Source organism: Epinephelus moara, chromosome 23 (genome assembly GCF_006386435.1).
Source record: "Epinephelus moara isolate mb chromosome 23, YSFRI_EMoa_1.0, whole genome shotgun sequence".
NCBI classification, from domain to species: domain Eukaryota; kingdom Metazoa; phylum Chordata; class Actinopteri; order Perciformes; family Serranidae; genus Epinephelus; species Epinephelus moara.
In genome coordinates this window covers 13,410,433-13,427,623 of record NC_065528.1, presented here as the reverse complement: position 1 = coordinate 13,427,623, position 17,191 = coordinate 13,410,433, and the positions used below count along the sequence as shown (strand labels likewise).

At 41.3% G+C, this 17,191-nt stretch overlaps 1 protein-coding gene across 2 annotated transcripts in view; it reads left to right on the top strand.

Annotated features, from left to right (window-relative positions):
- tbc1d22a (TBC1 domain family, member 22a) overlaps nt 1-17,191 on the top strand; it is a 205,482-nt gene that overhangs the window by 98,789 nt on the left and 89,502 nt on the right. For both annotated transcript variants that reach the window (XM_050036699.1, XM_050036700.1), the window contains exon 10: nt 1,798-1,904. In XM_050036699.1, coding sequence (XP_049892656.1) covers nt 1,798-1,904 — 107 coding nt within the window. The remainder of the gene's footprint in view (nt 1-1,797; nt 1,905-17,191) is intronic.

Sequence of the window (17,191 nt, the reverse complement as noted above, 5' to 3'; positions counted from 1 at the left end):
ACAAAAACTTTATTCTAACTGTTGCACAGTACAATCAGATGAAAATACACATTTGTGTGTGGTGTGTATTTCAGATTTAGAGCTTGTATCATCTCCCTGAGAATATATAACAGCAAAAAGTGATTCTCTGATTTCTACAGTAACACTATTGCCTCAAATTAACCACAGCAATATAATAAAAAATACTTCTTATGCATTCATGCTTGGGCACTGTTATTTACGTGACAACACCTGAACACAACACACACACACACACACACACATTGGCTGTTTGTTTCTATCTCTCCCCTCGCTGGAAGCCTCGGACCTCCAGCCGCCCGCCTCCGCCTTGATTAAACGCTGAAAATTAAATAAAAGAGGGAGACAGGTGTCGCCTATTTTATCTTATTTTGTTATATTTCTACCGCTCCCCTCGCTGGAAGCGTCGGAGCTCCCGCTGCCCGCTCCCATCTCAAACACAGAGGTCCAGAACCGGAACTTTGGACCTGGTTCCAAAAAAGAACCGGATCCAGATCCCAACCCTAAACATGATTAAAACAGTACTTTGTTTAACTTGATTATAACAGTGCTTCATTTAACATAACAACAGTGCTTTTTTAACTTTATTACAACAGTACGTCATTAAATTTGATTATTATAATAGTACTTCATTTTACTTTATCGTAACAGTGCTTCATTTAACTGTATTATAAGAATACTTGGTGTCACTTTATTATAACAGTATTTAACTTTATTATTACAGTACTTTAATAAACTTCATTATAACACTACTTTATTTCAACAGCACTTTATTAACTGTATTGTGAGAGTAGTTAAATTTAGTAGTTTAGTATTTTAGTAGTCACAGTAGTTCAGAGGAGATTTCAAAATACCAAGATGTATACTGTGTATTACAATATTGCCTAAAAATATAGCAGTATTATTTATATTATACTGGGCAACAAAAATGTAGTAGAAAATATAAAATATTGTGAGAATGTGATTTCTCAGGTGGCACCTTGTACCGTAGCCTCAACCACCTGCATGTGAATGTGTGTGAATGAGTGAATGTTACTTGTAGTGTAGAAGCGCTCTAAGTGGTTGGAAATCTAGAAAGGTACTATACAAATGTAGGTAAATATTTTATTTACCATTACGTTGGCAGTGTAAAAGCAGCTTTTTAATAGTTAGTGATCTGATTCGGGGCGGTAATTTGAATTCAGCAAGTTCCAAGACCGGATTAAGTTGCATCACTTCTTTTGTTTTTCCTAGAAAATATGTTGAACACACTCAGTGTCTGCAGTATAACAAGTACACATTATACTGTCTGCGTGGAGCCTGTCTGACATTTTCTAAATGTCCAAAGTAGCCATGGAGAAAGGTTGAACCACTGTTTTTAAGAGATGGTAATGATTTGGCTGCTCTGTTAGTTTTATCTTCTTCCCACACACTCAGCTGCCACACTTGCTCCATTGCTTCATCCTGTCTTTACTCTTGTGCTCCTAATTTGTCAGCATCTTTGTACCTTTCCATACATCTCTTTCATAACCACTTTTACCTCTCTACTTGCTCCCACTCTACCCACTGGAAGTGTCCTCCCTCTGTACCTTGATGTTCTTGTTCCCCTGTTTAAGTGGTGGGCTAACGACAGAGCCCCTGCAGCACCGGTAGAAGTACCTGAAGTGCTTCTTTCTCTCTCTTTCCACCTTACTTAAGTTTTTTCTTCCATTTTCTTTCACCCATCTCTTTTCCTCTGTCCATCTCTTTCCCTGGCACTGCTCATTTTTTACTCTCTCTGTTCTCCTTTCTCTTCTCTAGAGGAGGAAGTGGAAAACTTTGACGTGTCCAGTCTCCAGGAAGAGGCTCTGAGGAACATTGAGGCTGACAGCTTCTGGTGCATGAGCAAACTACTGGACGGCATCCAGGTAAGTGTGTGTGCGATGAAAAGATGTAGGTTGTCTCAGAACAAAGTCTGTTAAAAATGCCCACGTATGGTTTTATACTTTCACACCAGCATACTGTGCATGCTGAGTCTCCCACCACCCCCTTTATCCATGCCTCTCCTCTCCCTTCACAGCTCCTCTGCTCTCTCAAAGCTTTGTTTTGTGTGGATCCATGCGTCTCTGATCTGGTCTTAATAGTGATAAGTGCACCTCTCACTGCCACTTGTTTATCTCAGCTCTCCACCTGTTTGCACTTGGCAGGAAGTGCACAATGGGCTCACAGCATATCAAGTACAGTATTCCTGCAGTTTTATATGAGGTGGATCGGATGATAACCCAAGGGTGAAATCTCACACCCACATAAACCGTTGATCTGAAACAGTGAGCTGAAATTGGGTGGAAGTTTTGTACAGCTGCACAGCGAGGGGTTAATTCTCAGTCGTATAAGCAGCACTAGCAACTGTTTCACATTCCAGGAAGTGTGATTCACTTGTTGGCATCTGGATTTTGCCTAATTGAACATTAGCTAACTAAATTGCAGGCTTCTTTCTAATGACAGCTTTAGTTTTTACATGTGTACTACATATTTCTGGGGGCTGGCGTAGGTATACACACTCCCGTTTCTGTGCACGAGTAAAATGCAATAGTCAGTATGTGTTTTTGTATTATTAATTGTTTTGCACCAGATGGTTTGTTACACACATCCATCTGAGAAACTGCCACTGGAAACTGTTTGGAAAAGGGCAGAAACTTTCTAAATATACTGGCAGGTGACTGGACGAACCATCTGTTTGTCACCTTCTATCACAGAAGCCAGAGCCAGTTGGTAGAAGAGCAGAAATACACCGAATAAAAGTTTAAGCGTAACACTTTTTGCCCTCATTTTTCACAGGTTTAAATTTTTTCATGCACAGATACATTTTTCACAAATTATGTTAGTGAACACTTCTCCTTTCCAAGATAATCCATCCCTGTGACAGGTGTGGTATATTAAGATGGCGATGAAACAGCATCATTATTACACAGGTGTCCCTTAGGATGGTCACAATAAAAGGTCACTCTGAAATGTGCAATTTGATCAGACATCTCAAAATGTCACAGATTTTGAAAGTTTTGAGGGAGTGTGCCGTTGGCATGCTGACTTCAGGAATGCTCACCAGAGCTGTTCTATCGTGAACTTAATGTCATTTCACCACCGTAAGAAAAATCTCCTGAATTTGGCAGTACATCCAACCAGCATTACAACTGCAGACCACATATAGCCACACCAGTTCAGGACCTCTACACACAGCGTCTTCACCCACAAGATTGTCTGAGACCAGCCTCTGAACAGCTGATGCAACAATTAGTTTGAACAACCAAAGAATTTCTGCACAAGCTGTCAGAAATGCTTCAGGGAGGCTCATCTGCATGCTCATCTTTCTCACCAGGGTCTTGACTTGATAGCAGTTTGTCATTTTAACTGACTTGTGCGGTTGTGAGGCTGGTTGGATGTACTGCCAAATTCAGGGAAACAACATTGGGAAAGTCTTAATGTACTGAAATGAACAGTGTTCATGGGTAACATCTCAGGTGGCTGGATTGTCTTAGAAAAAAGAGAAGTGCTCACTAACGTGGATTTAAACTAATTTTGCGACCAAAATTTGAGGCTACTTTATTTATAGAGTGTATAAAAAAGTTAACCTGTGAAAGTGGGTGCAAAAAACAAGTGCTGTATTTAAATGTTTGTTCAGTGTATCTTTTTTCATTGAGAAAAGCCTTCTTTGTTGTTCTAACTGATGCTATTGCAGCATCTAGGCTAACCTTTTTAGGAGCCGCCATTGTTGTTTGAACAAGCAGTCACCTCTCTGTGTCATCACACACACCAAAACCATGACCCTAGCTATCAGTAGCTCCTCACAGGACGCTGATTGGTCTGGCGCGGATAACTTGAATCCTGACAAGGTGGTTTCTTGCGTGATCTTGTGAGAATCCAACTGCTGTGCAAGGTAAATAGTTGCAGCAATATAGTGTGCTCAGAGGGAATATTTGAAAATTGAAAAGGTATCATACAAACACATTGATTTTAGAGCTCTGCTCCGATGATCCCTGTCTCCCCTTGTCTGTCATGTAAAATCAGATCAGTGCTGTTCATGATCAACTAGCTTTTCTTTACTGTATATATATTTTTACCAAGCTCTCTCTACCAAGACAGAATTGACTTCTGTGGGTGACGGTGTGAATGCAGGGTAACACATTTACTTGTATGCACTGTTTCTGTTGTATCAAAGTCATCTGGACAAGTAAAGCCACACACCCAGGTGCTAAGTTGCATATGTACATACCAGACTTGCCATGTATATTGAGCTTCTAAAGCCCCTTTCCAACTGCACTAAAAACCCTACAAACACCTGCTAACATTTGGCTTTTTAATGCAATGGGAAAGGTTACAATCGGCATTTACCCAGGTCAAATGTCTCAGCAGTAGCTCCGATTGGCATTGATGGAAATACCCAGGTGAACCTACTTATTTTAGCCCCTTTACCTGCAAGATGCAATGACGTGCTAACACAAAATACTGTCCGTCTCTGTCCAAGCATTGTGAAACATTGCCCTAAATTAGTCTGCTCCAAGTTTGAAAGAGAGACTAAATAAGCCATGACATGTTCGCTGGCCTACATACTACTTCCTACTGTTTATTAACCTGTTTCCCATCATGTCTGTGACATTGAATGTGACACACCAGAAAGAAACACACACACCCCCAGAAAGGCATACTCATCTGCTGCTGAGCCGTGTACATAACTCCAGTCTACTGGCAATGGGAAAGACATCTATAGTTTTCCTGTGTTAATGTGTTTAAAACAACCTTCATAAATGTGCTTATTTTGGTGGAAAGGGTATAAGTCTAACAACACTGGTGACCTCAAGGATATGAGCCCCAGTACTGCATGCAGACTCACAGTTACACTGATAAATTTATGCCCCTAAGTGCTTGTAAAGAGTGTGTGAAAACATGTGTTTTGTTTGTCTGTACAGCTTAGCTTCATTCTGAGTTAGTGTCAGTTCACTAAGTTCAAGGAAAATGCCTCAATTTAACAAGATACCTTTAAGAGACCTTGTGTGCCAAATTCTAGATTAGGTATCTTATGAATATTGTTTAATAACAGCATCCTGACAGTAATTGAGTTTAACACCATAAATGTTATCCTTGCTTTTCCATTGAGGAGTTTCTATTGAGCAGAAACAATGTAGATTTGTATAATTGCTGATGTCAGTGCACGTGTGCGTGATGTACAGCTTCAGATAATCAATTCTATACACAGTGTTGAATGTTCTAGAGTTGTGGTGGTTTGACATTTCTGTCTGTTGTAATGCCTGCAGGATGTCTCTAACATTGTGAGCATTATGTATGACACGGCTTGTCCGTGTGGGTTTTAAGAAATGTGATTGTCTTGCATATTCTAAAGCAGGTCTGGGTGTCTGGAGGGCAGATAATTGCATACAGACCACAGCACCAAACTTCATTTTGTTTCATCATTTCCTCCCAAACCCTTTTGCCCACAAGCTCTCTTAATCGGCCTCGCTCTCAGCGGTCATGGTTGAGCCATCTGTCAATTCTAAATGTGCCTGCCTTGGCTGGCGGTAGATTTAGCTTCAACAGTACCATTGTTACCAACCTTTCTCTTTTCCACCTTTGTCCTAAAAATATGTTTTTACCGTATCTCTCTGTGATGGATTAAAGCACAAATTCACAGGCAATAGAACAGTTTCTACCTTCGTAGATGCTATTTCTGCTGTCAGGACATGTGGAAAACTTTGTTTCTCATCATAAAGTATCAACATTTTTGGCACCTTTTGACTTACTGTTAATACCAAAAGTCTGTTTGGTTCTCGTAGTTGTGTCCGAGGTGTCACTGGTTGTCTCTGTGATCCATGTTTTAGCACAGCTACTCTAATCATTGTTTCCTGGCACAGTTAAAGAAGAATCTGCCAAGTCTCCCCGGTCGGGTCAGTGACCCTAATCTAAAGTAACACTTTGGAGGATGGCCACAGCAGTTAGTCTTTAATGCATTGATCAGGCAATATGCCTATTGTTTTATGGAAATTAGTGTTTTAGGGATAAAAAAAAAAACACCCGTAGTTTGATGTTGACATGAAGTTTTATTGAGAGAAGTGGTTTCAACAGCCTAATATCTGTTTACGTTGTTTAATCAGGGTGTCTGCAGTAGAGCTTAGATCGGGCCCAAAAGATCCAGCCCGACCCCACCCAAGCCCGTGCATGTTCTATCTGAGCCCGGCCTGGCCCGGCCCTTAAACTGTAATTATGAGTCCGAGCCCGGTTTAAACCAGACATTTTTTGACGATACGAACATGGACATTGAAGGCTGACTCTCGTCTTTCTTTCCATGGCAAGCCTTCGTCATGTGCCTCTTAAGTGTCGAGGTCCCCGTCTTTTTGCTGTCATATACCAGCATCGCGCTGCACTTGGTAAACTCGACGAAGTCGACACACACGTTGTCACCGTCCACAACTCAAATGTGCGCAGACAGTGGCCGCACCCCTCCCCCCCAGAGCCCAACCTGTCCGAGCCCGAGAATAGTGGCGGAAAGTTACGGGTTGGGTCGGGTTCAGGGCACGGGCAGAGAATCTAAGCTCTAGTCTGCAGGTCCTTAAAAAGTCTTCAATTTTCTAAATATTAGGCCTTAAAGGTCATTAAATGGACTTAAATTTGACTTTGTGAGATCTCAATTGCATCCAACGTTTTCTTATTTTCTTATTCTTATATATCCATCTTTTAATTTTCTTAATGTCAAAATGAGTTAAGATTTTCTGCATTGAAGTCCATATTTCTGTTGTAAATCTATAAACCTACAACTGAACCCAATACTGCCTTTTTCTTTATACTTGCACTTACCTGTTGGCAAAATGCAGATGAATCTAACTTACTCTAATAACCATGTTCCTACATAAAACCTACCTCTTCATGGGGCCACATAAATATACTATGTACCTTTATACTTGCTTTATACCAGTAGTGCTTGAATAAGAAGTTATCAGTCCAAAAATCAGTCGTAAATTATCTTGAAAAGGTCTTAAAAAGCATTAAATGTAAGTGTCTGATACCTGTAGACATCCCGTTAATACATCTGGGCATTTAAAACATACTCAATATTGTGAAACTCAATATATCTCCTAGTCCCACACTAAAGGTAATTAATAGTAAGGAGCATGTGTTGTGCATAAAGTGTGATGATCCATAAATAACTATCAATTGGTCGGCTATTCATTTAGGAAATTAATAGACGCCGTGCCTTGTTGCCCCTGAGAGAGCAAGACAGAGAGAAGCTCGAGAGCAGAGGAAGTAAGAGAGAAGAATAGAGTGTGTGTCTTTGTGTATGCTTTCGCAAGTGTACGGATGTTGTTTGTCCCCGCACTTGTGTTTGTTTGTGACCTTGGCTCCAAACTAATTACGTGCAATGCACCAGGGAAGCCCATGTTTCCCCCCTAATGCTTTCTAAACAATCTGACGGAGGCTGAGTGCCTCAGCACCGTAATTAGTTGGTGATCCTTGCTTTGACCTCGTCTCAAACCCTCTCACATCCACTATACACTATTACACTTAACTGAGGGCCTGAAGGTGGAGGTCTGGGGGTTACAGAGAAAGGGAGTCTGCCCACGCAATTACATTTGCTCACTGCCTTTTAAGCACCTTATACGTCCAGTATATAACCAGTATCTGCTGGAACTGGTGACACACTGGTATCCACTTGTTTTGGACCAATTTGTGTAAAATATTAGAAAGAGTTTAATTGCATCACAGTGCAGAGCGGAGTCACAAATGGGAGGTTTGAACGCATGGTTGGGGAAGTTTGTGAAGAAAAAAAGCTGTGTTTCCATCCATGAAACACAGCCGGTGTGGTTTTCCTGCAATCTTGTATAATTACCTGGTGTACAGTGGAAATAATTTTGAAAGTTTTCTTTATTTTTAATACGGTAAATTGGCCATTAACCGCCTCTCTCCCACCTAAAAGTGAACAGGCTATTTTGGCTGTCAGTTCACTTAAGCGGCTTCTCTAATGAGCTGCTGTTTTAATTGGCAGCACTGCAGCCCCCTCCTCTGAAGGAGCAGGCTGGGATAAGACGTACATGGGTTAGAGTTAAGCAATCAGCCACACAAGGCATGTTGTACAGTGATTTGAGGACAGCTAAGGGGCGACACGGAGTGGAAAACCACGGCTTAAAGTTGCTTATTGCTGTCATAAAACTATTACCATATATACCTAGCAATGTTTCATAAAGAAGCGCAGCAACAAAAAAGTGCAATCATTTATTAATAAATAGTCATTCGTATATTGTGTGTTGTGCATAATTCAATAACCAAATAATCATTCCTCTGCCAAGCAATGAAGTTCTTCAGCAACAATTAGCAGAGTGGTTGCCAAGCAACACACAGACACAGTGGAGATTGCTGGGTGCTTTATGAATTCTTGGCAACATGGAGCCACAGAGGTTTACCCCAATGGGCTCTAATATACCTAAGAGAGGTGTAAATCGCAAGTTTCATCATGATATAGTATCATATTGATTCTTTGGACAACTGTACAATATTTGATGATATCACAAGTCTGCCACAATGCAATTTCAATTGGATTCAATCGAGGGGCCTGTGATCAATAGGAGACGATATCGGTCAATAGCCTCATTGTCTTTTTCTTGGTGGCTTGCCAGTTTCTGTGTGAATGTTTAGGAATGAAGTGCGCTTGGATGGTCATGGTAACATACATGAGCCATGGGAATTTCTGGTTACTGGCTTCATAACCAAGTTACACTGTAACAAAAATGATATTGCTAGCGATCGACGACATAGATAAAAGGTAAAAGTGAGCATAATAGGCTACAAATAAAAACATGCAAACTAGCTTAAGATACATGCTTATCTTACCATGGAAAGTTGGTGTAGTTTGTCCGCGTTGGATGAAGATAGAGGGTTGGTGGATTGGGTGGCAGTAACGACAGGTATTTCTCCAACGAAGCGACAGGACATCGTGGAATCCATTGCTGCTCACACATAAATCCGCACAGGTTCTCTTTGTTTATTTTGCTGCATCTTCGTGTTTTTGTGTGCATTCACAGAACGACAGTGTTGCGTACTTCTGACAGATCTCAACCTGGCAGCTGATAAATGGTTCGAGCTTCAGTTGGCAGTTGCCCTCTTTAGCTCTGTTGCGATATGACAATAGAGCCCACTAACACCTGCTACCATCTTGCTTTTGTATGTAATAGGAAAGGTTCCACTTGGCATTCAAACCAGGGTCAATTGATTCTGCAATACTCCTATCCACACCTGGGTGAACGCGCATATTTTAGCTGCTTTACCAGTGAGATGCAATGACGCACCACCACAAAATCAGTCCAAGCTGTGCTCAAACGTCATGCAAAATAACTCTGCACTAAGTTTGAAATAGAGACTGAATAGGTAAGAGCATTATAAAAAGAAGTAACCACCGTAACATTGTCACTGGCCATGATGCTGCTTTCTACTCTTCATTAACCTGTAAAAATACAAAACAAAACGTAAAGATATGCTCATCTGCTCCAGAGCTGTGTTTTTAGCTTTGATCTCCTGGCAATGGGAAAGGAGACTTAGCGTCTGTTTTTAGTGGGTTTTCCAGTGTTGAATACACACGTTCATTTTCATGAAAATGGAAGAAAAAGCTGACTAATTGGTGCAGTAATACTGAAATTGTAATGCAGTCACAGCTGTGTCTTTATGGAGTATTTTACAGTGGCTTTGAATGTGGCTGAGCTTATCATAATCAATGACTAGAGCTATCTGTTTTATGAAAATCAGTCGATCCCAAGCAAAGGTCTTGTCAAAATCAGAGCGACACATACAAATAACTTTTTTATTTTCTGTTAATCCTCAAACTTCCAAAGCACAAAAATGTTGGGAAGTGCTACATCTTTGGGTCCCCCTTTTTTAATGGCTAGTGACTGTAGAACAACATTTTTGTGAGTGTGTATTATTGATGAAATTAAAGCTGTTGTCTAGGCTGCAATCCAGGACTTCACACCCACACACGAGCACAACATGTTGCACACTTCCCCTCCCATTGCTTTAGCAGACAGTGAGTGACAGTTTCGGGGCTAAATGAGTGAAGACAGCCTTTGTCCTGTCCTGGCATGACCTTTGAGGCGCTGTTAAGTGGACGAGCGTGTGTGTGTGTGTGTGTGTGTGTGCGCGTGTGTGTGTGTGTGTTTACAACAGGATCAACAAGATAACAGCACACAGCTCTCCACAACCCCATTTACACATCAAACAGGCTGCGCACACGGTGGCCACATCTCAGTCTGACATGATCAAAAAACATGGCTGAACTACCCGAGCTACTGGGCTGGAAAGGTTCACAGCAGTCCTGTTCAAATGTGCCCGTGTTTATTATTGTTGGTGATTATTCAGCCATGTGATCCATTAAAGTGCTTTTAGCCATGACACTCTACCTCTAAATATAAAATAAATGGATAAAAAAGTAATGGAAGTTCTACAGATCAGTACGTCTACCCATTTGAGACACACCTCTGTTAAGTTGACCCCAATGTTACCCCAGTCTCTCTGGCAGCCAATTAGTCTTGTACTGTGCTAAATTGGACAGCGCCTCTGGCTAACTTGGCTAATTTAACTTGTTAAAATGGTTCCACGTCTGCCTGTTTCAATGAATTTAAATGGAACTGTCATCTCTGCCCAATATCGTGTTGTTGATTTAAACATGTTCTGTTCATCTCAAACCATAATATATGAGTAACCTCTGCAGTAAAAAACAGTCAGTTAAAGCCTCGGTAATTTAATCTATGTCAAATTTTACCGCTATAGACAGCTGAAAGTGCTCTGCAGCTCAGTGTGTAGCGCCTATGTGCTGTCAGTGAGCCAGTGTCTTACCTGCCATGCCCTGGGAGGGAAATGAAGTCAAAAAGTTTAAAAAGTCCATTATTCCGCCAGCACACCCCCGAGGGCTCTCAGTTTTAAAGCCAGCAGATGAAAACCTGCCTTTTATGTTAATTCTGCAGATATGCCTTTTTACAGCAGGGGCTCTTAAATGCATTTTTCCAGTCCAGGACCTAACTTTGAGAAATGTAATTTCGCCCTGGGATCTGAACTTATTATATTTCTACGGCAGTCTTGACAAATGGGGGTCCAACAGGAAAATGTCTCTGACCCTTTTTTTGGGTTCGAATGTGCCCGTCTGCTGCAAACTTGGAAGGAAATGTTGATATTATTCATCAGACACACAGTTGTAGCCTTTAATTCAACTTCAGTGTCCTTCTTATTTATAGCTGCAGAGTGGAGAACATCAAGGATGTTTATATTCATTCTGTTATTTCCAGGAATGTTATGGCTTAAATGTTTAACAGATGGCCTTGCAAGAATATTCTTTGGCATGTTTTCAGTGGTATACGCTTCTAAAAGCCTTTGCGCACCAAGAATATTTTTCGTATGCGTTTTTTCTAATCTATCATCTAATTTAAAATTGTTACGCACAGAAGCCTTTGATGCATTTTATCGTTCTACTCAAATATCCAACCTGTTCCGAAAACTTTAATGACAGACAGAAGTTTCAGAGTCAGTGTGTTGACGTAATTGGCGCAATGTGAGGTTGTATTAATTATTAAACATGCAACAATTTTGGACAAATATACACACTTTATAATACTCCTCAAAGGTTTGAGGTCCTTTGCTGCATGTTGTCCCGTCTCTCTCCCCCTCTTCATGATCCAATAAAGGCAAAAAAGCCTAAAAAATAATCCTAACAAAAACTTATAAACCCCTCTGCAGTTGAGTCACCAACAAGATGAATAAACAGCAATTAATTAATCTAGAACACTCAAGGATTAAACGGCCAACAGCTCCCTCTCCTGCTGCTCCACGTCTTGAGCGGCCCCGCAGCCCCTCCCTTGGAGCACGAGCCAATCGGAGTGCGCCTGCTCATTGTCAAGGTAACCATCTGTTTCCGCGGTGCCAGCTCGAGTTGAGCTCTCCCTCGGATGGGAACAGGGGTCCGAGGACCGACGTCTAGCAGACGGTAGCCAGAGCAAACCAGACGCCGTGTCCTGTTCTGGTTTCCCCCAAGGGTTCCCTACTGTCACCTTGGGCTGTCACTCAATCCACCGCCTACACACACACACACACACGCTCACACAAACACGGGAGGAGTGATCTGCCAGCTGGTGTGTGTGTGTGTGATGCTTGACAGCTTGTTTGTACATGTGTTTGTATTGTCTGACTTCCAAGCCTTATTGGTGTGCATGTAAATGTAGCCAGTGTTCGATAACAACTTAGACCTAACACCTCCACCTTTGTCTTTCTATATTTATATTTATTTTTTTACAGGAATTCTTAGTCATACATACCTCCCTCCTCTTCATCTCTCTTTCTTTTACGGATTAAGTTATCTCATGTTCGCCAAGCAGGCTTACATGCAGGTCAGTGGAGATGGAGGCAGTAACAGCTGCTGGGGGGGAGAGGTTAGAATAAAGGCTGAGGCGGGAGAATCAGGCGCAGGAAGGATGGAAGGAGACATTTATGTAATAAGAATGGCATAAAGGAAAGAGTGTGCAACCTTATGCCGGATGAAAATATTGTTAGCGGAGGGGCGAGTGGTGTTGATCACGTTAGGGGTCGTGTAAGTCAAGGCAGGTTTCTTTATATACCACAATTCATGCACCAAGGCAGTCTCAAAGTGCTGGTTAACTCTCCGAGACACTTACTTCCTTGCGATATAACAAAAAAGCTTTTACATTTGCCGCTCTAAGTAATCGTTATTGGTTTGCTCTTCGGGAAACAGACCGCTTTATAACGAAAACGCTATGAATAAGGCAATTTGGAGGTGTTGAAGATGTACAAGATCTTTCCTTATGTGTAAAGAGATGTCCGACTCTGTGTTCTCCTCGGAGTTAAGTGTCCAAGAGACAGACTAAGGAACAGTTGTGCATTTACATTCACATTAGCAAGGTTACACTGCGCTGACCTGGTTTCCTAAATGTCACATGTATGAGAACACGGTTTCTGTAATTGGGGTAGGGATAGGAGGAACCTTTTGACAGGCTTTTTACAGCCGAGCTTTCCCTCACCTCTTAAAAAATACAGGCGTCTAGCTTCTTCAGTATGTCTGCTGATATTGAAACAAAGCATGACTGTGCAGTCACACAGGGATGTTGCTAGGTATGCATCCTGTGTCCCTGATGCATTAAAATCGATGCGTCCCTGATATTTTCTCCAATAGTGCTAAATTTGAACAACAAATTGTGGAAACTGTGGCATGGCATGACTTTACTTATTTTCTTATCTATCTATCTAGCGAATCTTGTGTTTTAGGAGTTGTTATCATACTGTCGGTTATGTGTTGGTGCTTTTGTTCTCGTGCTCTGCACAGATCCGACACCTCCCTGCCCACACGGATGCCCTCATTCCCGGCTTTCTGAAGCTCTGTGCGCTAAGGCTGCGGTGTCGGTGGCAGGGCACGGAGGTCCCCAAGGGCCGTCTGTAGACAGTAACTTTATATTTTTTGTTCATAAAATGTGCCAGAATTTAAAATATGCGTCACAACATCTGCGGTGACAGCAAATGTTGTATTCACTCATGTCTATAATGACACAATGGATTCTTTATTGTGCAGGGGAAAAATCAGAACAAGAATATTTCTTAAATTGTTGAAGTATTTCAGTCATACAGTAGCTTATTTACTTTTTTAATGGACTATAACATATTACATTTGATTTACTTAATACTGGGTAGATGATTTTGGTGCTCTATATACTCAAGATGTGACTTTTGTATAATGTTTTGCACATTAACTGAATATAAAGATACATGTAGAATCTATGGTTTTGTCAATTAAGTTGCCAGATATGGGGTTTTATTTGTTTAATATTCAGATACATTTTCAACATATATGAATATAACCACAGTTATAACAACAAACACTACAATTTTTCACAAGAGAATTTTTTTGGGGACCCACTTAAATGATCACCTGTGGGTCGCAGAGACTACAATAAAGACCTGTAAACATTAATGGTCGCAGAGAGGGAAATAAATAAAATAAACAGTGTTTATATGACACGTCCCCACTGTCCATCATTACCCAACTATGGGCACAGTAATGGAGTGATATGTTTGAATTTGTGGTGGCTCGATCTCAACAAGGTTGTGATGAACTATAGTGTAATAATTGTAATAAATGTGTTCGGCTGTAATAGCGGTTTGTGATGTAGTGTTTTGGGTACACTGAGGCTGGGTATTTGAAAGTTGCTGATAGTTTCTGTCATTTACTGAAACTATACTTTTCTTGATACCTGAATGTTAGAATTATAAAAAGCTGCAAAATTCCATTTCTTTTTTCATTCAGTTGGTTCGATACATAAGCAGCTGTAAAAAGAGTCTGAAATTAGTTATTGGCAAAAATTATGGTTTATATCTGAAACTGTCTCACCAAAGAACAAGTTAAGAGGATTAGAAATCTTAGAAATCTGGGCAAGCATTTAGTGCCAGTTTTGGTGCTTGAATTTTTAGCCATGCCAGCATTGTGCCTCAAGGGATGGCAGTGTCAGTTGGACGGTCCACCACTTTGGTCCAGACTGAAATATCTCAACAACTTTGAAATTTGGGCCAGATATTCATGGTCCCCAGAGGATGAATGACTTTGGTGATCCACTGACTCTTCTTCTAGCACCACCAAAAGGTTGAATTTTTTATTTTCAAGGTCTCAACAAAGACTGGGTAGATTGCCATTAAATTTAGCACACATATTGATGTCCCCCTCAGGGTGTTTTGCAGTCTACTTGGTGATTCTATCAAGGTTTTTTCTTGTGTCATCATGCAGTTAAACTTTTTAATTGTGCAGAACTTCAGTTTATAACCAAATACCCAATGACATGTCCATCAACCCTACCCCTAACAAACCTCACAAAAACCCACGATTTTTAAATATCCCATGGAGAGAAACTCTCACTGCAGCCTGTTTTATTTTGTTCTGAAAATGTCGGCATGCAACGTTGTTCTGTGGACAATAAATGAGGTGGGAACTTCCCTCTGGGTCACCGGTATTAAGGAAATGCAATGGGTGCTTGACGGAGCAGTGAGTGACAATAACACCGCCCATATTTAAGGGTACTATTTGCGGTGGAAATGTGAAGCAGACCCAGGGTCTAGGTACCAGTTCTGAAGGGTTACTTTTGGTTCCAAAGGTACCATACCCAAAGTGTCAAGTGAAAACAGGGCTAGACAGGAGTTCCGAAAATGGCCACTTGAGACTGGCTCCAAAAGTGAGTCATTCCCCATAGATCCCAATGTTAAAATGCCCAACATTACAATAGAAATAAACATGTTTACAGTCTGGGTCTGTGGCTCATGACAACTGTAGGGGGGTGATTTTTTTTTTTTTAAACTCGCCCAATTACATTTTATTAGATTTAAAGTCAGGCATATTTAAGTGTGGAGCGACTTGAGTGATAGGCTGTCACAATGCAATGCGTTGCTTCAGTCGATGAGTCAGATTCACCCCTCACTCCTCCACAGCTCCACCCCTTTGTCCGAATTTGGTCACTTGTGGCTCCAAAAATACCAAGATGGCGATGGCTGAAATGCCAAACTCAAGACTTCATAACAGGAGTCCACAAACCAGTGAGTGTTGTCACAGTAGGTAGGTCCATTATTTTATACAGTCTATGGTTTAGTGCTAAGTAGCAAATGTTAGAATGCTGACACACTAAACTAGGATGCCGAACATGATGAACATTATACCTGTTTAGCATTAGCATTTAGCTCAAACCTCTGCAACTTCTACGTAGAACTTCACAGAGCTGTCACATTTTTGGTCAGTACCCAAAAAGATTTTAGGTTTGAAACCCAGCCCTGCTCAGTTTTCTATTTACTAACCCTGCTTTTAGTCCTTTGCCATCAACTTCACCAATTGTCCCGCTGTGTCTCAAACTTGAGTACTACTTTACCTTTGTGTGCTGCCAATACACATTAAAGTTTGTTGCCCTCAAACTAGGCCAGAGATGTTCACACAAAAACACTTGAAAGCAACAGAATGAAATCTGGCCAATCCTCCTGTAGCTCTGAACAACCATAATTGTCTCCACCTTTGTCTACGCCTTATCTCAACCTGTCATCTCTCTCATGCAATCACTTTCTGGTCCTCTCACACACACACATACACACACCGAATGACAGATCGTTGCCCTGTCCTTCAGTTTATTGTCTGCCCTTTATCTTGACCTGTCATCTCTCCCTCTTTCTCTCTCTTCTCCGTCCTTACGTCTCTTTCTCTCTCTCACACGTTCACATACCCATCGCAGCGTTGTTGTGTTGGCTCTGTCCAACTCGCTGATAGACATCCGGTGCCACAATAGGAGGCAATCTTAGTCCAGCGTGGAGCTATTGTTGTCTCTAATAGAATGGACTGAGAGGTGAAGAGGAGCTATTGATTCAGCTGACTGAGAGGGAGAGAGGGAGACGGAGTGAACAAAGAAGGAGAGAACGAGAGGCTGTTGACACCTGGCCGCGAAAGAGAGACACTGATTTCGTGTTTGTGCGCCGCGTGTCTGCTCGCTCATGTGGGTGAAACGGGCCAGTTGCACTTACTTGCTGGGTCAGATGTAGCGGATGGACAGATGGCGGGAGAAGAGGAGAATGTATGAATAATGAAGGAGTGAGAGTTGATTTCCTCCTGTTGCCTCAGCTGATCAAAGATCCGACATATTGGATTTGACAAAGAGAGGAAGTGAGTGAGGGCGGGCATAAGAAGGGAGAAAATAGAAAACGGGATAAAGGAATAAAGCAGGCGAGAGGTGGAGAGAAGGAAAGGAGTGTTATGGAGAAGAAGGGAGGAGGTGAGATAAAAAGAGAAAAATGAAAGAAAAGATATAAATATGCAGAAGAAGCGGAGAAAGATCAGAACAATGACAACATTTATATTAATGTCTTACCCACGTCATAAATGCTTCTCAAGGAAAAAAAAACTGATCTGACTAAACAACAATCAGTCACAGAATAAAATCCAGTGCAGCATGGAACAAAATGAAACACCAGGGAACAAAACAAAGCAGAAGACACATAATAGCATGTTCACAACACTTAGTCAAGTCTAGCCTCATTAGCACCACCAAAGTGATGAAAATAGACGAGGAAATGGAGAGCAGAAGGTGGCAGAGGAGAAGAGCGAGAGATTGATAAAGGAAAAAATGAGACAGAGACGGGAAGAAGTTGAAGGATTCAAATGAAAAAG